Here is a 23,796-nt window from a genome sequence, read left to right as displayed (position 1 = left end):
ACACTAAAACCATAAGGTAATCTCAAATATCACCTCTCCTTTAATATCAGGAGAGCAAGAGAAGAGTGGGTTTTGGCCAAAAAGGGTAAATGTTGGGCTTACTGTGAAAATTGATAAGCAAAGAGAAAGACCTCCCCTGCCCAGAGTCTCAGAGACTGCATTTTGCCCTCAGTGTTGTTTCTTGATTTACATAAAGAAATATACTGCTTCTAATTTACTTAAAAGATTTCTGATCAAATGCATAAATATCAAAATCTGGATATAATTACAAGAAGTTGACTGGTGGCTGATGAATCAAACTAAGGGGGATTAGCTAGAGGCAAAGACAGAGTGGGAGGTCATGGGGGGGAGGTTGAAATGTTGAAAACAAGTAAACAACGACAACCCGTGTACTAGTTCCTGGAAGCTCGGCAAGGCAACTTCCTGCTTTCATTCCCATTGGGTTGGTTAGGTGAATATTGGTCACCCCACCAGCGTTCACTGAGGACCTGTAATGTGCCAGACACCGTCCTTGAGTTGGCACCCAGCAGGGAAAAGGACAGATAAAAATTCTTCTCCTTGTGGAGCTTATATTCCAATGGGGTGAGGGGACACAGACGACAAACAAGGTAAACAAAATTTAGATTAGATGGTATAGTGGGTTGAATTGTGTCCGCCCCCCCCCAAAAAAAGAGATACGTTCAAGCTCTAACCCTGGGTACCAGTAGAATGTAACTGTATTTGGAAATAGGGTCTTTGCAGATGTAGTCAAGTTAAGATGAAGTCAACAGCGTGAGTCCCAACCCAATGTAAATGGTGTCTTTATAGGAAGAGAAGAGACACACACACGGGGAAAACTCCATGCACCGATGGAGGCAGAAATTGGAGTGATGTACCTACCAGCCGAGGAACACCAAGAATTGCTGGCAACACCAGAAGTTAAGAGTAAGGTTCTCCCACAGAGCCCTCAGAGAAAGCACGGCCCTGGCAACACCTTGATTTCAGACTTTTAGCCTCCAGGATTGTGAGGGAATAAATTTCTGTTGTTTTAAGCCATCTGGTTTGTGGTATTTTGTTATGTGGCCCTAGGAAACTAACGGAGATAAATGCTAAGAAAAATAATGCAGGGTAGGGTAGCAGGGAGTGTTGAAGGCTAGCTTTGTAGTTTAAACAGAGCCACTTGGAAGTCCTCACTAAGACCTGAGAGTGGGGAGGGACATCTCGGGGAAGAGCATCCCAGGCAGATGTAACAGCAAGTGCAAAGGCCCTGAGGTAGGAGTGTGCCCACTGGCTTGTGACTTGATCAGGCTAGGATAGGGCACCAGACGATGCAGGGACTTGTAGATCACAGTAAGGTTGAGTGAGAAAGAAAGCCACCAGAGGGTTTTGAGCAGAAAAGTGGCATGATCTTATTATTATTATTTTTTAAGTCCACATTCGTTTTTTAAAGGATCACTCAAGTGGCTGTAGGGAGACAATGCCAAAGGGCTAAGAATGGAATAGGGGAAACCAGCTAGAAGGCACTATTTAAAATAGGCTAAAAATATTGGTGGCTTGAAGTGGGGTGTAGGTAGGGGGTAGGGTGGACTGAGGGTAGCTGTAGGGCTTTGGCTGTTTCCGAAGGTGAAGCCAAGAGGGCGTGTTGGTTATGGAGACAGAGGAGGCTGGGATGACTCCAGGGGTTTTGGCCTGAGGCACTGGAAGCAAGGAGTTCCAGAATGGCGCCTAACTTGCTTGTGTGCGATTTTCTGTAGTGTATTTAACTGGACATGTTCTAATACTTGATCATAATTTCCACATGTACAATATACAGGTACTGAAAAACGTCTGAACTCAAAGAGCCGCTTTTATCAAGTAACATCATCTGGCAAAAAACCTTAGTATGCAACACACGGACTTTTCATGTCGGTACAAGGTTTGAGGCGTCAAGCACTTGGTAACGTCGACTCACCTCTGACACAGACGAGGAACAGACCATTTGAAATTCGCCTCGTTCCCACATATTTAACAGGAATGGCGCCCAGGCGCTGTGGGAGTGAGGCACACAGCCTCAGGTCCCTGGCTCGGTGCCGTGAAGTCGCCTGGCCCGGGAACGCATTCCCCGGACTCAGACCAGGACGCGCGGGGGCGGGGCGGGCCGCGGTCCGCGGGGTCCGGCAGGCAGTCTGGGCTGCCATGGCAAAGGCAGGCTTGCTTTGGATCTCACAGACTGCGTGGTTAGCTTTGTATTCCAAACAATACTATTGTCAGACCCGGCTCAGAGCATCCTCTGGACACGGGGAACTCAAAGAGCAGACAGCTGGGCAATTCTCCAATGCATCCTGCGAACCTGTGCCAGCTCGAACAGCCAAGGCCACGCGTCCGACACCCACGTACACGGGCTGTTTCTCTGATGGGCAGCACTGCCAAGCTTGCCTCGGGAAATCGCTCCAGTGAGCTAAGCTGAAAGTTTTAACACCCGTTTCTGCATAGAAAGTCATTTTTAAATGAAACTAAAAAAGCCTGTGAGGAAACAGGCAGATTAGGGCTCTGCCAGGGCACCCCTGGGCCCCGCTCCTGGCAGCCGCTCAGGGGCCAGTGCCGGGCGCAGGCTGTAAGACCTGCTACTCCGGGAGGACGCCGGCGAGCACTTGTGAGGGCGCCGACACGAGGGACCGCAGCGTGACCGGCGGCACGCAAGACCCTGATGGACGGGAGGGGGCTTCGGGCATCTCTGTCCTTTCCCTGGAGCAGCGACGGGACCGCAGTGGGGGCTGTCAGTTCCCTACGCAGGTCTGGAAGGTCGGCCAGCGGAGGGCGAGGACCCCGCACGGGGGTGCGGAACGTCCACCGGCAGCGCCGGCCTCCCGTCCCTGCGCACGCGCGGCGCGGTTAGGCGGCTGCCGGTACCCCAAGGCCAGCGCGCATGTCTCCACGCCTCAGCCTTGCGCGGCGGAGGGAGGTGGGGCTGTCGGCCGCTGCCGGGCCGACGACTGCGCGCCGCCTCGCGGCTTCTCCGTGCCCCACCGCAGCCCAGTTTGGTCTAGAAAGGCCCACGAAACCGCCGCCGTCGCCGCCCCCCTCCAGCCCCTCCCTGTCGCGTATCCTTCCGTCGCGGTGCCCCCCGCGCCCCCCCGTTCCCCCCCGGCCCTCGCCGAGGAGAATCCCAGTACGCAGGCGCGGTAACCAAGGCGGCGGTGTCTAGTGAGGATTTGAAATCAGCCGCGCGTGCGCACTGGCGTTCCGGTCCCGGCAAGGGCGGCCGCGCTTCCTCCCCGCCAGCCCCCGCCCCGCTCCCTCCCCGCCCCTCATTGGAGCGGAGGCGGCGGCGCCCCCTCCTTCCCCCGCGCCCTGTCGCCGCCGACAGTGTCTTTTCGCCGCCGCCGCCGCCGCTGCAGGAACGCGGAGCGAGCGGCGCAAGCGTGACCGAGGGCCGGGCGCACGGCGGCGGCCCTCCCGCGGGTCCCGGGCTGCGCGGCGCCTGGGCCCGCCCCCTCGGCCCTGCCGCCCGCCCCCTCCGATGGCCTCTCCCGCCGGCCCGAGTGGAACGCCGCCGCCGCGGCCCCCGCGTCCGCCCCGCGCCGCGTGAAGGGAGCCCGACAGGCCTGAGCAGCCCGCCGCGGCCTGCCCGGGCCCCTCCAGGTCGCCGCGAGCCGGGACCCCGACGGGAGCCGCCGCCCGCGAGCCGGCCTGAGCCGCGGCGCAGGCCCGCCCGCCCGTCCGTCCGCCCGGCCGCGCGCGGCCCGTCCGTCCGTCCGTGCGCGGCGCGGCCGGGGCTCGGGGCGCGGCGGGGGCGGGGCCGGGGCGGACGGGCGCGCGGGCCCGCGGGGCGGCGCGTGGATGGATCCGCGCGTGGCCTGGATCCAGCCCGAGCAGAAGGGGCCAGCCAATGCCCTGTGGATGCAGATCTGGGAGACCTCGCAGGGCGTGGGCCGCGGCGGCTCGGGCTTCGCGTCCTACTTCTGCCTCAACTCGCCGGCACTGGACACGGCAGCCGCGGCGGGGACGGCCGGGCTGGGCGGCGGCGGCCTGGCGGGGCCCGCGCTGCCCGCCGCGTCGCCCCCGCCGCCCGCGCCTGGCCCCGCCGCGCTGCCCCCCGCACTGCTGACGGCGCTCGGGCCCGCGGCTGAGGGCGCCCGGCGCCTGCACAAGTCGCCGTCTCTGTCGTCGTCGTCGTCGTCCTCGTCCAACGCCGAGTCGGGCACGGAGAGCCCCGGCTGCTCCTCGTCGTCCTCCAGCAGCGCCTCGCTCGGCCGGGCGGGAGGAGGCCGCGGCGGCGCCTTCTTCCACTTCGCCGACGGTCCTTCGACCGGCCCCGGCGCGGCCAACGGGCACCCCGGGCCGCGCGGCCCCGCGCCCGCCGGCTCCCCGCCGCAGCACCAGTTCCACCCGGGCCGCCGGAAACGCGAGAACAAGGCCAGCACGTACGGCCTCAACTACCTGCTGTCCGGCAGCCGCGCGGCCGCGCTGAGCGGAGGAGGCGGCCCCGGGCCCCAGGCGCCGCGGCCCGGCACGCCGTGGAAGAGCCGCGCGTACAGCCCGGGTATCCAGGGGTGAGTGCGCGCGGCGCGGCGCGGGGACCGGGGGCGGGGGGGGGGCGGCGCCCGCCCGTGGGGATCCCGGCCCGGCCGGGCGCGCCACCCCGCCGCGCGGCTCCCCGGGCAGCACCGCGGGAGCTCGGAGGTCCCCATCCGGGCTCCCGAGGGTGGATGTTGGAGGCCAACGTCCGACTCCCTGGGAGGTTGTTATTTCCATTTTAAACTCCTCTTAACAAACGAGTGAAATGTCCGGATTCTTGCACTAACAGTGTAGGAGAGGGACCGTTGAGTCCGATTTGTGCAGATGTTTTCCTTTTCTTCCTGGCGAAACTGGAAAGGAGGTCGCCTAACTTTCTCTCCATCTCCTCCCACCCCACCCCGACAGGTTAGGGACCTTTTGTCAAAGTGGGGTGCAGATAGGTGTGGAGTTTGTTACCTTGCAGAGAATTATAGTATTGCCAGGAATTTGAATTAAGTGGAAGGTAAACATTGGTTAAATGTTAACTTTGTTTCTCCGCGGAAATACATTTGAAAGAGGATTAGGTTTTTTGTAACGATACAATTTAACCAACAGCGAATTTAAAAATTACATTTTCGGGAGGGGGTTTCAATGTTACGGTTTAATTTTGTGCCGAAAGTGACAAATAGCATCATCTGCATTTTTTTTTAAACAAGTTAGTATTCAAAGAAAGTAAAAAAACGTTTATAGCAAATACTTATTCTCTGGAAAGCGTCACTTCTGCTTTACGTATTTCCATATCAGCCTAAAGGGGATTAGAAGTTCCTTTAGGGTTAGTGCAATTACAGACGCAAGGACTGGTGAAAAAGAGTGTGTGTGTGTGTGTGTGTGGGGGGGGTGTTGGAGCAGTCCCAGGTGACGCTGCTCAGGTGTGAGTGCTACTTACCCAGCCCTCTTACCTTCCTGTGCTTTTCTGAGCACTGGAAACAAGATATCTGTATGTAGGTTTTATGTTGGTATTTCAGGACTTAAATCATAAACTCTCCTTGTACAATCTCATGCTGACTTAAAGGGCATCTAATGATTTTCCTGGGTGTTAGGGTTGGAAAACATTAGAGGCTTAGAAATTCCTCAATTGCTTGGTATTGAAATTATCTCTTCAAGTAACTTTTTCTTTTCATAGGTTTGTTTATTCTGCTTTGAAGTGTGTTGTAAAACACTTAACTTGATACTACTTTAGAGAGTGTATGATACACAGTAATAGCTGCGTTCTGCAACTCATTTCACCTGGTGTGGGTTGGAAACATTACTTTCTTAAATTCCTTGAAGCATTGAGCATACACTCAGCCCCAGGGAGGAGCCCAGACTCCTCTTCCCTCTCTTTCTACAGTTCTTACTTGTAGAACTTTCTACGAAGAGGTGGTGGGGACACAGTTTCTTCCTTTCTTCTTTTCTTTCTTTCATTTATTTATTTTTTGGGCCGCGTTGGGTCTTCGTTGCTACACGTGGGCTTTCTCTAATTGTGGCGAGCGGGGGCTACTCTTCGTTGTGGTGCGCGGGCTTCTCATTGCAGTGGCTCCTCTTGTTGTGGAGCACGGGCTCTAGGCACGCGGGCTTCAGTAGTTGCAGCACGCTGGCTCAGTAGTTGTGGCTCGCGGGCTCTAGAGTGCAGGCTCAGTAGTTGGTGGCGCACGGGTTTAGTTGCTCCGCGGCATGTGGGAGCTTCTCCGACCAGGGCTCGAACCCATGTCCCCTGCATTGGCAGGCGGATTCTTAACCACTGTGCCACCAGGGAAGTCCCGGACACAGTTTCTTGATGTATGGCGTTAAACGTAAGAGTTCTTTGGGGGACCTGTAGGTTTCCAGCCTGTCTTGTAACTGGAATTGACTCTGTGTCTTAGCACTTGGAAAACAGAAGGCGCGTGGTCTTTGCTTGTAGAGCATTTTTGGGCCCAGACCGTCTGGAGTCCCGCTGCTTCCTCTCATGAGCTGCCAGCAGTGCCAGTGTGATACCCCTGTGCAAACTCCTCAGGCTCTGGAAGCTGTTTCCTCACCCATAGTTTCTAGTACGCCTCAGTACATAGGTTGCTGTCGCTTTCCTTAATAAATGAGCCTACTACCTGCCAGGTGCTGCCCTGGGATCTGGGGGTGGGGTCGGTATGGGAGACACAGCCTCAGGACCCTGACTTGGAAACCTGAGTCCGGGTTGCCCGCACCTAGGGCCCATGAGCCCTGCCTGTCCAGTCTCTCTCTGCCTGTCCTCCTCACTGTCACGTGGCCTGTCGTCGTCTCTAGTGAGGTTGCTCATGAACCCCGAGGTGGTCATCACGCCTTCTTGCCCCCCTTGGACCGTTCCCAGCACGGCCAGTGGGCTTTTCTCCTCTGGCAGCAGCTTGGGTCAGGTCCCACCCCCGGGCACCTCCCTCGCCCCCTTAGGTTAGAGGCAAAGCCTGATACCCGGCCTGCTTCCCGGGTGCTGCCCCTCTGGGCCCTGCCTGGGGTCTCCACTCCCTCTCTGTCAGGGTCCCCCGCCTCCACCCCCATCAGCCTGTTAGAAGTCGGCTCCAAGTCGTGTAGGGCTGAAGAGTGGGCTCCGAAGCGGCCAGGAGTTCTGTGTTTCGGCCCACCTAAATAGGCGGGCTGTGTTGGCTGCCCTTCCTTGCCCGCCTCTATGGGTGGCCCTGGGCCTGTCCACTCTCTGCCATCCCTGCCTAGAGGAGGAGTCAGCTAGGATTGCCTGTCACTTGCCTGGAAGGGTGAATCCCCTACGCTTGGCTCGCTGCTCTGAATCCTAGCGGACTGCCCATCTAGAAGGGCGGAGCGGAGGAAGAGTGCCCCGGAGGGAGGCGTCGTCCTTCGTGAAAAGACATTGCCACGGGCCTGCTGGGCTTCTCCAACTGACTTTTTGGTATCAAGAGATAGCTGTGTCTGGAACTTTCTTCAGGCTGCCAGCCTACCCAGAGTGATGAGGAAGGCCACCAGAAGGTCCCTCACTTGTGGCTTAGACAGGGAAAGAACTGAGATAAGAGATCGCCTAGGCCAGCCAGCAGAAAAAAATCTTGTTGATGAGATGTTGCTCAGCCCATCTAGTCTCAGGACAGCATTTCTGGAAAGACAGTGTCTGCAGTCCTCAAGAAAGGGTAAGCAGTTGCTGGTGGGGGGGGGGGTGTGAGTAGCATCAGCTGAACCCTACTGGGCCTTTGCCTGGTAGCCCATGTAGCAGCTGGCACCATCCCTTCTTTATTGGGGGGGTTTCTGCCCTTGGGAACTTTGCCTGGCGGCCGCCTTGTAAGGTGGCCAACCTGTTTGCATCCTAAGACGAAGAAAAAGCAGGTGAAAGTGCACAGGAATTAGTGCGAGAACATTCAGAGTGGAGAAGGTCAAATTCTTGTTTTGGAGCTGCCGCTGGTTCTAGTTCTTAGTCAGTTTCCTTGGTTGAGCTCTCAGTCTTGAGACTGACCCTGAGCATGTGTCCCGGCCTCTGGCTGCCGCCACTCTCTCTGGCCCTTGTCTCCTGACCCAGCAGTACTTTGTGACTTTGCCTGGGTCAGTCTCAACAGCTTCAGAAACCTTCCCAGATCAAAGGTAAAGAGAAGTCCTGCATAAGTGAGAGTGGGAGCGTGGACCTCAGATACTCTGCCGCATCCTTCCTGGTGCCTGCAGACCCCCAGGAAGGAGATCCTGGAATGGGAGAGAACCCAGCGCCCTGGCGGATGCCTGCAGTCCGGGCCCTGCCCTGGCTTAGGTTCAGCGTTTGTCCTCTGAGCCCTGCCCGCAGTGTGCAGAGTCACACGCAGCACCCTCCCTGCAGGTCCCTTGACAGTATTTCATTTTTTTAACATCTTCTGTTCCTTCAGAGAAAATTCACTTAGCCTGAAGTTTGTGAGAAGCCGACAGGTGTTGTTTCAGAGGAGAGGCCAGCGTGCCCTGCTGGGCCCCGGCCTGGGTTCTTTCTAACTCCACACATGTTCTCTTTTCCCCTTTCTCCCGAGTCAGTGCCTGGAGAAGATTCAGGATCCCTCCTGAATCTTTTCCTTTTCCTCCTTTCTCCCTCTGTGCCTCCAGCCTGACGTGGCACTACCTACAGTCCAACGAATGGTCTCCCACGCCTCGTCCTTAGGGGGCCAGTGGGAGGGCACAGGTGAAGGGCCAGCAGGACCCGCCATGGACCATGGCTGTCACCACTCTTGTTGCCTTTGTCTCATTCTCATGTCTTCCTGCAGACGTCCGGGGATGCACAGGAATGGTTATTGTGAGATGGTAGCACACGTGGGCCTTGTTTTCTGAGTGTTTATCCTTGGAGGCCCCGAGGGTGACGCGCTGGGCACGAGTTTGCTGCTGCACTGATCGTTCATGATATTAGCTCCTGCTCAGACACTCCGCCCTGCGTGAAAGTTGCATCCTTGTCCCTGCCCCTCGCGCCACGGCCAGTCTCTCTGCAAAGTGAAATTGAAAATCCAGCACAAGATGGTGGCTGTGACAGTCGGGGAAAGTGATGCCTGGGTGCTGGTAAAGGAGTATGGGCAAAGCTAGCACAGCTGACGCTCGGAGACGGGGCTGCCGAGGAGGGGGAGGGGGAGGGGCGGGACGGAGCTCTGGAAGTGGAGGGTCAGGATATGAGGAGTCCTCTGAAAAGTGGGCCCTCGAATGATCTTGTAAAGAATGGCCTCCCGACTGCTCCTGCTGTGGAGGTCAGGGTGGGATAAAGCGGACGTCCTGCTGCTGTGAGCTCTGGATGGAAAAGCAGTGCCAAGGCAGTGCCATTGTGACCTCTTAGATGTGACACGTGGTTGTGACTTGATTGCTCCTAAACGTATTTTTAAGTGTTTTAAAGTAAACAAGTTTTTCAGAGTTTAAGATCTGTTTTTCAAAGTAAAGTCTCAGACCTTCTTTTGGTCGCTGTTTAATATGAAATTTTGGCCCCCATTTTAAATGGATTCATGTAAATAGAAGGAGAGATAACAGTCATCCTTGGAAAATAAGGATTTGTGCGCCACGGTTAGGTCATTATGGTTTAAGATTTGGGTTTTGGGTTGTGAAGTAGAAGAGGGTTGTAGTAAACAAACAAAAACCTGTGATGTTCAGATTCAGAAACCTGATTTTGATGGTACAGCCAGAAGGCAGGGTCACCGGGGAGGGGTGACTGAATCTCTCACTGGAGTCATAGGAGGTTGTCATAAGCCACGGCGTCACCTGGAAATTGCCACTGGCCAGCACAGCTGTGCAGAGGCCTGCCTAGAAGACTCTGGTCAGCTTGTCAGGGATTTCTCCTCTCAGAAGGCTGCTGAGTGGGTGTGGCACCCGAGGAAGGGTAGGAGGGTGGTCTCGGTAGTCGAGACAGGTGCCCCAGACATCTGCCCCCAGTACGAACGAGCCTCCCAGTGAGGTGCTCACAGGTGCCTCTCCCCAGTGACTTGGGATTTGCACTAAAAAGGAAATATCTTATGCTAGGATTTCCACGCTGCACTGGTTTGCTGCTGCTGTGTAACAAATGTCCACAGGCTCAGTGGCTTTACAGCAGCACTCATTGATGTCTCACAGGTTCTGTGGGTCAGAGGCTGGCGCTGGGGGCTGGGTTCTCTGCGCAGGCACCCCGCTGGCTGAAGTCTCGGGGCTGCCCACTGTGTTCTCTGCTGGGGCTCAGGGTCCTCCTGTGAGCTCACTCCTGTCATTGGCATGATTCCATTCCTTGCAGTTATAGGACTGAGGCCCCTGATTTCTTGCTGGATGCCCGCTGGGGCCTCTCTCAGCTCCTTTAAGCCACCTGCATCCTTTGGCTCGAGGCCCTTCCATCTTCAAACCCACCACAGGGCTTTGAATCTCTAGATGGCGCTGCCAGCTGAAGGAAGCCTTCTGCATTAAGGACTCATGGAGTTGGGTCAGGTCCACCCAAGTGACTGTCTGTGTTTAGGGCACGTAGTCATACAGCATAATCACAGGAGAAGTGACAATTTCATCACGGCCGCAGGTGCCGGGGGTCAGGGTACAGAATCTTCTGGGGGCTGCCTGCTGCGCGTGCAGGTGTTCTCTCATACGTAGACTTCTATGCTGTGGGAACACAGGTTGTGTTTTTCTTTTCCAGCACTTCTCTCCTCTGACTGGACTCCAGCCCATCACGATGACTCTTGCAGATTGTCTGTCCTCTTGCCTGGTTGTCACCCCTGAACTCAGGGACAGCCAGAGTGATCATAGCTGCGAGTGCCTTTCTGTGCCTTTCTCACGTGGACTCTTCTTAAAATATGTCATCTGAGAAGAGGTTATGTGAAAGCCATGGGGATGAACATATGGAAATTACAGTGATTGAAAAGTCCCGTTTGTGAGGTATCCTGCACTGGTCAGCTTAGGAAAGGTGCCGTTCCTGTGCTGGGGGAGGAAGGTCGGTGACTCACCCAAGTCGCCTCCGTAGTCAGTACATGGATCCCCACAGTCCATCCTTGCTTTGCAGAAGACCCTGCAGCGCAGGTTAATGGGAGTGGTGTCCTGCCCAGAAGCCCCGCCTCAGAGCTCTGTCCCTTTCTGTGGAGTCACCACTACTCTTAAAAACTGACCCCTGCTCTGCTGGGTCTCTTCGGGGGAGGATGGGCTGCGGCCTAGCCTGCATTCCCAGTGCCAAGCATGCACCAAGCCGCTGCTGAGTAAGTGTCTGGTGAGTGAGTGAATGAAAGAAGGAAAGGAAGAGAGAAGGACGCTGGCAGCTTAGAGGGGCAAGTGAGGTGCGGCCAGTCTGCAGAGTTTAAATAAACCAAATGCTAAAAATAACTTTTGCTGTTTGTCTTAGAATTTCTGCAGACTTGATTGCCAACTCTGAAGTTATTTAAATGCAGAATGAAGTGAAATCTCTTGCAGTGTATCTGCCTGCCTTCCTGAAGAGTGCGGTTAAATCAGTTTTATGCCTTGTGACAGAATGTAAAAACAAAACATTCAACAAAAATTCTATTCTCCGTTAGAAAGGCATCTCCATTTAGTTCCAACTGGTCTTTTTCTTACTATAAAATTAATATCTGACATGAAAAGTTAGAAAACTTGGTACCTGGTGAGCGTCCTGTCACCTGTTCGCACGCACGTGGCCTGGGCTTCCAAGGCCTGTGTTCCCTTTGCTGGTGGGAGGGGACGGAGGCTGGGCCCCGCCCTGGCCAGCGAGGCTCGGCTCTGAAGTTTGTCCTTCTCTGCACCGACAGGGTGGACTTGACTGAGGGCTCTGAGGCTCCCCCTGGTGGGGAGTGGCTCTGATGATCAGCACCGTGCCTTTTTATTGTGGGTTTGTGCTCTTTTTTAGTTCCCAAATCAGCTGCTCTGAACAATCATTTAAGCTCTCTGTGGTTTGAGATCAGAGTTAATTTCCTGAGTGATAACATGTGGATGTAGGTAGTTTATATCTTTTCATGTTTGAAAGAGATTTCAGGTGATCTTAACGTTTCTGGAATCCTGGGCATCTGAAGGAATGGCTAGAATGCTATAGTAGTTAAAGGGAAATGAAAAATCGAACTACTTGTGCGTTTGTTTTTCTTCCATCCCTTTAGCATCGGGAAGCACGTGCGAGGCCTTGAGCTTGCCGGCTAGCCTGCATCTCGGGTAGCCTGGCTCCTGGGTCTGGACATGGCTGTCTTCATCGAGGGTTCTCACTTCTGAGCCTCAGCGTCCCACCCGTGGAGCAGGGCCTGCCCCGTTGCCCTTGCAGGGCTTATTAGAGAAAGGAGACGTGGGCTCGCTGTGTGAGTGCTCACGTGGGGGAATTAGGAGGGCTGCTCCTTTCCTTTTCTCCTCTCTTCTCTAAAGAAATGGAAACCAAACTTCTTGTTGCCAACCGGATACGGAGAACTTTCCCTCTCAGGCCAAAACTTTTCTCTTGGAGAGACTGCTGAAGACTTGCAGTTGGTGTCCTCAGGGCAGGCAGCGGGCACAGCTGGAGACAGACCCACCTGATGCGTGGAAATGCTTTCTCCTTTTGAGCCAAGGCAAACTTTTCTATTTTTAAAAATTTAAACAATGCCTGAGTCGTGTGTCCTCTAGATTTTTAAGTAAGAATCTTGTCTTCCCAGAGCTTTCAGGGTTTTCCTGATGTATTTATCAGGTATGTGTGTGCTGCCCTGTGTAACTTGCTTAGAGTTGTTTGGGATTTTGGTCTTGTTCTCTGCAGAGTGGAAGGAGCGGATGTTATCCTATTTCTCTGAGCTCTTTGCAGCTTTTAGCACATGTTCTGTGTATAGTGCAGGAAGCAAAAGTGAGGGCCTGGGAAGGTCAGAACTAGAACAGCACCATCTGTGGAACATTCTGTGAGGATGGGGCGGGGCTCTAGTTCTGTGCTGCCCAGTATAGTAGTCGCTGGCCGCGTGTGACCACTGAGCACTTGAAATGTGACTGATGGGACTGAGGAACTGGAGTTCAATTGTTTTTAATTTTAGTTGAAATTTAAATGGTCTTATGTTTGGACAGCACCGAACTGCAGTAACTTTAGATTCCTTACTTGACTCAGTCAAACTCCAACAGCAGCGAAAGCTGCGCTACTCAGAGAGTCGCCACTGCAAAGCTCCAGAAATTGTTTCTGCGTTTCTAGTGTAAATCCTTCTCAGAGGGCTGCTGTTTCAGTAACACATGAAGTATAAGATGGGTTCCTACGGCTCGGGGTGTCTGGTCCAGCAGGCAGGTGGTGCTTCTCTGCATCTGTGCACACGGGCTAATGACATAATCCAGCCTCTTCCCACCGGGCAGTGTCCTTGGGCAGCAGCAGCAGAGCACAGGGACTCCAGCATGGGGTCGGCCCTCTGCACGAGGTTCCTCCCTGAGTTCTCAGAGCAGGCCCATGAAACGGGTAGTTTTTCTCTTGCTTTGGAGACAGAAAAGCAAAGCCTAGACAGGCTAATGTGATCTGGCCAAAGGTGCTGCATGTGGAAATGTCAGTCTAGCTCTGACATTGGGGAGCTGCAAATAGTTCTTAAATGAAGAGCTTAAACGAAGTTCCTGAAACGAAGGAGCCGCCCCCAAGACGCGGGAATGGAAACTAGCAGCTTGCTCTGCAGACCTGGCTTTTGTGTGTCTGCTGAGGGCCATTTGCTTTTCTGCCTTCCTAGAGAGAGCAGACTGGGGGAGGGGGCCCAGGTCCTCCCATAAGGACTTTGCCAGTCAGGTGACCAATGACAGAGATGCGGGAGATGGGTGGGGGAGCGCTGGGGGACCAGAAGCCCATCCTGGTGCTGTAGTACAAGGAGTTCCTGCTTCCCCCAGACGTCCGAAGCTGCCTGGGGGCAGTCGTGGTGGAGGCAGCAGGGCTCCTGCCATCTGGGTTATTCTTAGAAGTTACACTTTATGAAAAACGAAGCATCCGATGAATCGTTGGCTTGTGTTTTTCTGGAAGACAGTGGAAAGGCCGAGAAACAGGACTGGCGAGCGTTTGCCGACTTCCTCCTTGGTGTCAGGCGCTGCCTTCGCTGCAGATCCTGCTTTCTCCCAATTCCCCCGGACAGTAACTCGTTTTAAGTCTTGGTAGATGAAGAAGCATCTCGCCCAGGGTGCTACTAGAAGGTAAAAGAACGGGCGCCTCAGCGCAGGCCTGCTTGACAAGAAAGCCCCTGTGTTCACTGGTGCCTCCCAGGAAGGGGTTGGTGCCCCCAGAGAAAAGAGCCAGAAGCAGGAACTTGGTGAACTGGCAGGGGCGCAGGGGGCTTAGCGCCACGCAGTAAGGAGGATTTTGGTTACTGGCGTCTTTTCTAAACGTAAGCAAACGGATCAAAAAATTGAAGTATAACTCTGAAATGACAGAAATAGAAAAGAGGCTTGTGAAATGCAAAGAAATTCTGAAGTGTTGTTAGAAATTATCTCCTGTAAAAACGTGGGTGAGGAATCTGTCTAAAGAGTCGGTGCCTCTCTCGAAGACTGCCTCACAAGAGACAGACGAACAAAACCTAAGTACAATATGATGGATAGAAATAAGAGTATAGAACTGAGACCAAATTCCAAAGAATGGGGACCTGTGAGAATTGTCATAGGCTAAGGCCTGGAATGAAGGGAAGCTTGCAAAATTGGTAAGAGTAAAAAGGGCCTCTAGGGATCAGAGTAAGCCCCTAGGAAGTAAGTAAAAAGCTGGGCTGGGAAGACGGCTCAGTGTTCCGGAGCCTTCCGTAGCAGCTGGATGCTTCACCTTTTCCTCTGCTCCCATCAGGTGAATGGTCCTCAGTACTTGTCATGGTGTTAATCGTCGCTGGCCCTACTGAGCCCTCGCCCCTCCCAGGAGAGGGAGGGGCTCTTGTCTCCTTACTGTGTAGCAGGGGGTGGTGTGGGAGAGGGTGTGAGGCTCACACTGCCCATAGGTGCAGAGCTGGCACGGGAGCACAGGCAGTCTGATGCCACAGCCCGTCTTCTTAACTGCTGGACCCTCGGAGCAAAGAGGGGATTGTCCAAAGAGGAATAACAATAGGAAGAAAACACTTGCTTACGTTGAGTTCCAGTCTCTAGGTCAAGAGAAATGACTACTGGCTTCTCAGGAGGGGTAGCACACGACATCATGAAGCTCCGCCCCATCCCTGTACATCTCTCGGGCACCCCGCAGATGGACCCAAGAGGAATCTGAGTAGCTTTCTGCAGAGCCAGCAGCAGGCCCTGGTCTATCACCCTGCGGCTCTCCAGTGGCTCCTTTATGAACCGGTGACAGCACGGCTCTGCGTGACACCGTGCCTCTATGGTTCTGTTTGCTCGTTGCTTTAAAATGAGAGACTGATTTGGACTGTGCTTTATGCTGATTTTTAAATAATGATATTGTTTTTATAAAACAGATTTGTGTGTATTTTTCGGTAAAAAGCAGAAAGCTTTAAAAATCACTCAACCCCACCACCCAGAAATAACCATGGACCCATTAGGTGACTGCCATTGTAGGCATCTCTCTCAGCCCTGTATGGACGGACACATGCATTGATCAACAGAAATACTTCTATTACAATTTATGTTCTCCTTAAATACAATTTACTAAATTATTAATTTTGCTTGAAAGCGAAAGTGATGTTCAACTTCAAAAAGAAATAATAGTTTCTAAGAGATGTTGCTGAGACTAAGAATATAAAGAAGATTAAAAACCTTATGTGGCTAAGTGCAAAGAAAAGTTAAAGTTTTAATGAAATCACTTCAGTTTGTCTGCTGCCATGTAGGTTAGCGATGTTAGCCCTTGCTATGGACTGAGTTGTCTCCACTCAGATCGTAGGTTGAAGCCACAATGTGGTGGCATTAGGAGGTGCGGCCTTTGGGAGGTGATGGGTTTAGGTGAGGTCATGGGTGGGGCCTCATCATGGGATTAGTGCCCTTAGGAGAAAGACCAGAGAGTTCACTCGTTCTCTCTCCACCATGTGAGGGCACATTGAGAAGTCGGCAGTCTGCGAGCCAGGAAGAGGGCCCTCCGCATGACCCGGCCTTGCTGGCACCTGGATCTTGAACTTCCAGCTTCCAGAACTGTGAGACGTAAATGTCTGTTGTTTCAGGCGCCCAGTCTGTGGTATCCCTTTGCAGCAGCCCAAGCAGACTAAGACAACCCTTTATGTAGCCGCCCAGCTCCTGATTTGCATTATGTTGTTTGTCTGCCACCATGAGTTAGGCATTTGTATTTTGTTCTGCAATTATGATCACTACCATTTGTTGAGCTCTTACTGAGTGCTAGACCCCATTCTAAATACTTTGTCTGTATTCATTAAATCCTCCTGACAGTGCCACGTGAGGGGGCACCATCAGCATCCTCATGTTTCACATGAGGAGACTGAAGCCCAGAGCAGCTGAGGGTCCCGCAGGGTTTCGTAGTGGATCCTGCCATCCTGCCTTGGCCCTGAACACTACAGTTTGCAGTCGATTAGTCTGGGTTCTGTCTTTGCGTAGACTTCATGCTGTGTGCCAGGCTCTCACCGGGACGCCGGCAGCTTTCCACGTTCTGATAGACATCTTCGGCAGGGCTCCAAGGGCCGTACTGCCTGGCCCCCCTGCGGGATGGGCTCTGTGCACAGCCCTTCACTCCACTCTGACCGGCCCGGCCTGGTAGCCCTCAGCCCGCTCCACGGGTCCATGCGGCCGTGCTGCGTTCCGTCTGTGCTGCGTGCTGGGAGTCGAGTCTGTACAGGAGAGCTCATGTGCTCCGCGTTCCCCGAAGCCTGCTGGGTGCCTGGAGAACAGGGTCCCCGCTTCACGACCTTGGCATGCTCCCCGATGTCTCTGGCTGCGAATGTTGTCAGAGATCTGGGGCGGGACTGATCCCGCTTCAGGGAGGTGGTTTCTTCTGGATGCCCGCCTGGCCGCGCCTTCCTCTTGTGCTCACCTGGTCCTTTCCGCAGTGTTGGCCCTGCATCAGCCCTTCCTGGACCGCAACTGCCCTTCCACCCGCAGGCCGGGCTCTGCCTTGACCTCAGGGGCTGGTCCCCTGTCGGGCCTTCGGCGCGGCCCTGGTTTCATCTTCCACCTTTTCCACGTGGACGGCTTGACTCTCTTTTCCTCTCTGTCCGTCTTCCTTAAACGGGCCCTTCTCAGGTGTTGGCACAGTGGCTTTGCTGTCCTCTCCTGCAGCTCCTTGCCCCCTTTTCACCCTGTGTTTACGACCACGTTCTCACTGAGGTTTTCTGTAGCAACGAAGCGTGGGAGTGGGTTTTCCTGATCCCGGCTGGCGTCTGCTCCCACACTGGGGTCCTTGTTCTCATGATGTCCTGGGCCCCTTTCTCTTCCTCTTTGTTTGCTGTGCCACGTTCATGGGTTGCCATCTCTGCTGATGCGACCTGAGGGTGTTCTGAGCCCTCCGACATCCCCTAGAACTTTCCCTCTCAGGTCAGGCTGCAGGTTTGAGGGGCTGCTGTGTCTTTGGCCGACCTTCTGGGACCCGTCGGCCCCCATGTGGAGAGTCGAGTCTTGGGGCGAGTCCGTGGGCTACCTTGTTGGGGGCCTGAAGTCTGTTCTCTGAATTAGTTCAGCCTCTTAGGGCCCAGCTCATCTGGCCCGGTCCTTTCATGGCCTCGGGGTCCTCAGAAGCCTGGTGTCGTGTGCTCTGAAGTCAGCCCGGGGAACAGAAGACCCTCGCTGCTGGTGTGTCAGACTCAGGCTCCCCCTGTCCTCTAGGCCCTGCTGACTTCCTCTCAGGGCCTTCAGGTTCGTCCCCTGATCTTTGCACATCTGGCTGCCTCTTGCCCTTCTGTCTTGGCTCCAGTATCAGCTCTTTGGGAGGCCGTCCCTGACCATACGATTTAAAGTAGCCATAAAGACAGCCGTGGCCACCATTTGGAATCTCGGCGTAGTGTGCTTATACTTGGGGTTGATCTTGGTTATTTACTTTGCTCCCTTCTCCGTGCCTCTAACCCAGCTCAGCAAGCATGGGGGACTTACTGATTCTGTCTTGCTCACTCTATAGCCTGTGTCAGAGCACCACCTGGTCCATCGTGGGTTGGCGGTAAATAACTGTGCAGTGATGACTTGCGTCTGCTTTCTGTACTTCAATATTGACTTAAACCTTTGGATCCGTTAAGTTCTTTGCTTTGCCCTCCCTTCCTCCCTGCCTTTCTATTTTTGCTAGTTTTCCAGCGCTGTTGTGTTGTCCTTTTTCTTAACATTTTTTTCTGGTCATCATGGTGGGGTCTTGGGAGGTTGATGTGTGCTCTTCCTGCCATCTTGAGCCAGAACCCTGGAGCCTGGCCTGTCTCCTGAGACTTGAAGAGGTAGACACGCCTAGTTCATGCTGAGCAGAATTGGTACAAATGATTTACGGCCTCCTTTACACTGGATGGAGACATTCCTGCTGATTGAGTGAAAAGTAAACATTTGATAATTAAAAGTTATGTTTTTATTTTTCTAATACTGTAGATCAAGCTTTGATATATATGCAAATATTGGATACAGGGACGTTAAGTAGCTTTAATTATAGCAGACGCTCAGATATGCTGACACTCGGGTGTGTGGGGAGACCTGGCTTTCGTGTGGCCATGCGCACTGGCACCTGGCGATGACGAGCGCCCACTCTGGTCACATCTGCAGGCCGCACGGGACTGGACACAGGCTTAACGAGTGCTTTGCCACTCTTGGTGACGTGGAAGGTGATTGGCATGCCCTCCGTCAGGTGCGTTACACACATGGGCTCTCCTGTCCTGAGGGTCATTGGGATGACTTATCCCGCCAGGACACTGTCTTGGGGAGAGGCTGCGCATGTCTCGCATCACCTGGCATCACCGTCTAGCATCATCTAGCATCACCACCGAGGGGTCAGGGCCAGGGAGGGAGCAGCTAGCGCCATGGAAGTGGAGCTGAGGCCCCAGAAGTCTGCAGGAGGCAGTTGGGAGGGGCAGTCGATGGGGTGTGGAGCTCCGGGGCGCACTCTGAGCAGCGTGAGCACAGACACACTGTAGAGGTTTGTGCCAGGAAGTCTCACACCAGACGTGAGGCTCAGGCTGGTTGTCCAGCCTCTGAGCATCTGTAAGACGGGAGGTGGTGGTGGTTCTCAGGATCATCCTCGTGAAGCGTGTCGTACACTGACTGGACAGAGCAGGCAGGTGGTACGTGTCAGTTACTTGTCATCATCATAAGAATACTGGTAGGATAGTACCACTAATGAATTTTAAGTTTCTAAGTCTGAATATAGCCTCAGAATCCTACTCAACACAGCTGTCTGACAGCAGTGCCGTCAGTGGGCGCTGGGACAGTGGGGAAGCCCGTTAGCTGTCCCTGGTGTGGTGTGGCCAGAGAGGGTTGGGGTACTTGAGAGAACACCCCCTTCCTCACAGGTCTCTGGGTTCAGTCATCTACATCTGCAGGGGTTTTTCTGGGATTGTAGGCTAGCTTTTTCAGGAGCCCTGTCTTTTGCGGGGGGGCGTGTATGCTAGACCAGTGACTTGGGGTGGCACTAGAACCAGAACTTTAGGGGTGAAGGGGCCTTTAGCCTTGCTGGACCTTGGAGCTGAGCAGAGTCACACGAGTAGTTCCTTGGCCCCCAGGGTGCCGGGCATGGGCCGAGCCAAAGGGAAAGCCCACGCGGGTTTGGCCTTAATGTAAAGGCCAAAGACAGCCAGTCTCAAAGAAGACTTAAGCACAGCGATGTCTGCCCTTTGATCTTTGGAGTAAAGTCAGTGTCAGTAAAGCTGACGTGATGACACTTTTTCTTGGCTATGATTATAAAAGCACTAAAGTACTTACTGAAGAAACTTGGAAAATACAGAAAGGAAACTACCCATAATTTTCCTGTTGTTAACACTTTTCTGTTTTTAACAAAGCATATGTCTCTCTTATTTTTAATGCTACTTTAAATGTGTCTTTTTTTTTTTTTTTTTTTTTTTACGGTACCCGGGCCTCTCACTGTTGTGGCCTCTCCCGTTGCGGAGCACAGGCTCCGGACGCGCAGGCTCAGCGGCCAAGGCTCACGGGCCCAGCCGCTCCGCGGCATGCGGGATCTTCCCCGACCGGGGCACGAACCCGCACCCCCTGCCTCGGCAGGCGGACTCTCAACCACTGCGCCACCAGGGAAGCCCTAAATGTATCATTTTTGTATGTTTGTTTAAATCTAACTCTAGATAAGTGATTCCTCCTGTCTTAAAAAGCTCTTTTAGGGCTTCCATGGTGGTGCAGTGGTTGAGAGTCCGCCTGCCGAGGCAGGGGGTGCGGGTTCGTGCCCCGGTCGGGGAAGATCCCGCATGCCGCGGAGCGGCTGGGCCCGTGAGCCATGGCCGCTGAGCCTGCGCGTCCGGAGCCTGTGCTCTGCAACGGGAGAGGCCACAACAGTGAGAGGCCCACAAAAAAAAAAAAAAAAAACCTCTTTTAAACGATTTTTAAAGATGGAATTGATGTATATTATTTCCTAAATAACTAGGGAGAGATGTTTACAGCTTTTCACTTTTTGTAGACAGCCCGTAGTGCATGTGTCTGCATGCTTCTGTATGTTGGGCCACTTCCTGAGTGTGGCTTCACAGCCCTGTGGCTGAACGTCAAGATCGAGAGCTGCACAGCTCTGGGTTTGAGTCCTGGTCGTGGAATCTTGGGCCATTTACCATCTGTCTAATGAATAGTTTTCTTAAAATCTGTAAAATCTTAAAATCTGTAAAATGGAGAAAATATTGAATAATACTTGACTCAAGGACTATTTGGGAGACTAACGAAAATGCTGGTAATATGGGTGGTATTGTGTAGTATCTCAGGGAAGTCATCTTTTCAGGCTCTCACACATACTGCTTCCCAAAAGATTATCCAGCTCACCTTCACGAGGGTAAACATCTCTGGAAATTAGGACAGAGGATATAGCTGTTTTCATCTCAAAAATGATCCAGCTACTTGAGCTAGCGAGCAAGGCCGGGCCATCCTGCTTTCAGACTTGGCGGTTCCCTCCGAGCACCGTGGCCTGCAGGGGTCTGTGCTGTGGCTGTCCGGCGAGGCTGCGTGGCCGGTGGCCTGAAGCAGTGCACGGGGCCCAGCCAAGTGCCTTCTTGGCACCCCTGTGTCCCAGCGGCCCTCCCGGCCGTGAGCTCCTCCAGATTGGGGGTCCTGGAGTGCACTGTGGGTTCCGTAGGACACCAGTGTTGGGGGGCTGAGGCCCACTGGTCGTTCTTGCCCATGATGGGTTGAGGACGTACCGCGTGAGTGGGGTGCTTCCCTCTAGGTTGCTCCAGCTCCCGGCTCTTTTGCGGGTCTGAGCCCTTTCTTTCCTGGGCTGGCCGTGGCCTGGGCCGGGTGCAGTAGTGCCCCCAGCCCGGCTCCCGCTGCCGCCTCTTGTCTGTCACTCAGCTCTCAGGCCCCTCCCTGTGCAGCAGCTTCGCTGAGGGCCTCCCTCTCCCGTTAACATTTTAGAGTCTCTTTAGAGGCTCTCTCCCTCTAGAGAAGGAGCTGTGCACAGGTGGGGCGCTGCAGGAGCGGAGAGAGGCTGAGGTGCAGACCCCGCGGGCAGGCTGATGGGGGCGCTGGAAGGAACGCTCTGGAAACACAGGCTTTCTGCTTTGCAGTTTCAGTCAGCTTCCTCACACTTTTGAGCTTAGATTATAAACAACCTTTGAAGGTCTGATTCAAGACTTTCTAAATAGTGGTACAGACATTAATTGGCCTGTAACATAATTAAAAATAAATAAAATGATTTATAATTAGCTCATTAACTGTGTCAGGAAATGGGAGTTTTAAAAAGGATCATCTGGGCTTCCCTGGTGGCGCAGTGGTTGAGAGTCTGCCTGCCGATGCAGGGGACGCGGGTTCGTGTCCCGGTCCAGGAAGATTCCACATGCCGTGGAGCGGCTGGGCCCGTGAGCCATGGCCGCTGAGCCTGCGTGTCCGGAGCCTGTGCTCTGCAACGGGAGAGGCCACAACAGTGAGAGGCCCGTGTACCGCAAAAAAAAAAAAAAAAAAAAAAAAAGGATCGTCCATCCCCAAAATAGAAGTGATTCAGTCACTCGCTGCAGGTCTCACTGGTCGCTGCCCAGCAGAGCCCTTCTTTGCAGCTGGTGGAGAGGCAGCTGCTAACTCGGGCCGCCTGGTCCCCCGGGGCGCTCGGACTCTGCTGTCTTAGTGTAAGTGCATCCATGTGGGCTTGAAAATCTACCGTAAAACTCCAGTAGTTATAACTCCAAATACTTTCCCCAAGCCGTTGCTTTTGGCAAAAATGCAGACAGTGAGCACTGTGGAGCTGAGGGGAGGGAGCTCCAGCTTCTGAGAAACCGCTGGCTTTTCAAGGCTTTTGAGGGTTTTAAGAAGACTTGGAAGGAGTGGGAGAGGGAGAGAATAAATTAACAGTTGAAGTGAGTTTCTAGTGTTTTCTGTGGCATTTTACATTGTAATCAAAAAGCCTGGTTTTCCACAAGCACTTGGAGTTGAGCAGGTTCCTGGCGGGTGTGGAGGGGAGGCGTGACTCAGGGCAGCAGTAGGGCGGGGCCCTGGGGACGGTGGGCTGGGAGAGTTGGATGAGTCAATACTTGAGAGCACAGCTCTTACCTCCAGGACTGGGTGCTGACACGTCTCGTAACCACGTTGGAGGAGGTTGCGTTCGTTCATCTGGCTCTTCTGTTCTTTAAAGCAGTGAATGAAATCTGACCTCTGACCATGGCTTTCCTTAGAAAAAGCTGTGAGGATTTCAGATCTAGGGGAACAGGCAACCCTCTGTGCTTCCCCCTTGCAGACCCGTGTCAGTAACTGCTTGGCCTGTTAGCTTTGCCCCTTTTCTGTCCACACTGTTTTATTTTAAATGTACTTCACTGTCCTCGCCTCTGGTCCCTTGTGTCATCGTGTCTCTTTCCTGCTGTAGTGCATCTGCCTGTCCTCCTTGTTTGCGTATAGAGACGTCACCGTGGAACAACCTGCAGGTGGCGCTGGGCTGGGAATGGGAGAGGGAGCAGCTGTGCCTGGGGCTGGTCACCGAGGCTCCCAGGCCAGGAGGCAGGGAAAAGCCGGCAGTGGGTGCCCCCTGCAGAACCAGCCAGCCTTCGCCGGCTTCCGTTCAGATTTAGACAGAGTCGGGGACCCTGCAACCCTGGCAGCCCAGCTTCTGAAATCGAATATCATCCTCCTGAAATGGGTCATCTCTTTTCATGAATAGCGTTATTAGCTATGAAAGTAGATAGTTTGGTTCTCTAACTTAACAATCCATCTTTTGCTCTTTAAAAAAGCTCATTGAGTTGGATTTCATAAATGTTCACAGCAACCGTATACCAGCTGCTGAGATAGATACGGAAACATTGCTGATCTTGATAAGTTGGGACCAAAAGCAAAAATTAATTTGGGACATGTACTAAAAATTGAAAAGTCAGTCATTACCTTTTGAATGGGTTTGGCCTCTTACCAGAGAGCGATTGTAAATGAGAAATGTCTTTTTTCATTTTCAGTGAACTTTATTTTCTAGTATCTAGATTAAAAGCATGCTTGGTAATAATGTTCAGAAGTTTGTTTTCCAGTAGTTTCATGATGAAAACTAAAATGCACTGAAAACTCTGGTCTCACCATTGTCATCTTTCTTAAAATAGCCAGGAAGTGAATCAGTTCAGGGCTTGCTCCACTGCGTTGTATCAATTTGAGATTCTTCCAGATTGACTCTCAGAGTTGCGTGTGGTCTGTATGGGCCAGTAGCCAAGGCTAGAGTGTCTCAGAATCCGCTGCTCGGAGACAAGGCATCGGGCGCGCAGCGCTTTCCTGCCTCCGCTGCCCGCAGGGTTCCTTTTGCACACAGACAGCAGACCTTTCCCACCGTGCCCCACCTGATGAGACCACTTGAGAGGCTCAAGCCACCACCACACAAAGCCATCCAGAGCGCCGCTCCTTGCCGGCCTTATCCCTTTAGGGCCCACGGTGGTGCGGGCACTCGGGTCCTCAGCTTAGGATGAGGGCTGCGTTGTGCGGAGGTTTCCAGAGTTCGCTCCGGCCTCGTGGCTGCAAAGTGGC

At 53.6% G+C, this 23,796-nt stretch overlaps 2 protein-coding genes across 3 annotated transcripts in view; both read left to right on the top strand.

Moving 5' to 3' along the window:
* Window positions 1-848: 848 nt before the first annotated feature.
* Window positions 849-3,547, top strand: LOC125963976 (translation initiation factor IF-2-like). Its single transcript, XM_049707885.1, has 3 exons — window positions 849-924; window positions 2,543-3,140; window positions 3,241-3,547. Exons 1-3 carry the CDS (start codon window positions 849-851, stop codon window positions 3,545-3,547), a joined length of 981 nt encoding a protein of 326 aa, XP_049563842.1.
* Window positions 3,548-3,793: 246 nt separating this feature from the next.
* The window catches only part of TENT4A (terminal nucleotidyltransferase 4A), a 44,791-nt gene continuing 24,788 nt past the window's right edge, over window positions 3,794-23,796 (top strand). For both annotated transcript variants that reach the window (XM_049708241.1, XM_033436691.2), the window contains exon 1: window positions 3,794-4,511. In XM_049708241.1, coding sequence (XP_049564198.1) covers window positions 3,799-4,511 — 713 coding nt within the window. In that variant the 5' untranslated portion in view covers window positions 3,794-3,798. The remainder of the gene's footprint in view (window positions 4,512-23,796) is intronic.

This window comes from Orcinus orca, chromosome 3 (assembly GCF_937001465.1).
Source record: "Orcinus orca chromosome 3, mOrcOrc1.1, whole genome shotgun sequence".
Taxonomy (NCBI): Eukaryota; Metazoa; Chordata; class Mammalia; order Artiodactyla; family Delphinidae; genus Orcinus; species Orcinus orca.
Note: the sequence above shows the minus strand (reverse complement) of the source record. Positions and strands in the feature narration are given on the sequence as shown.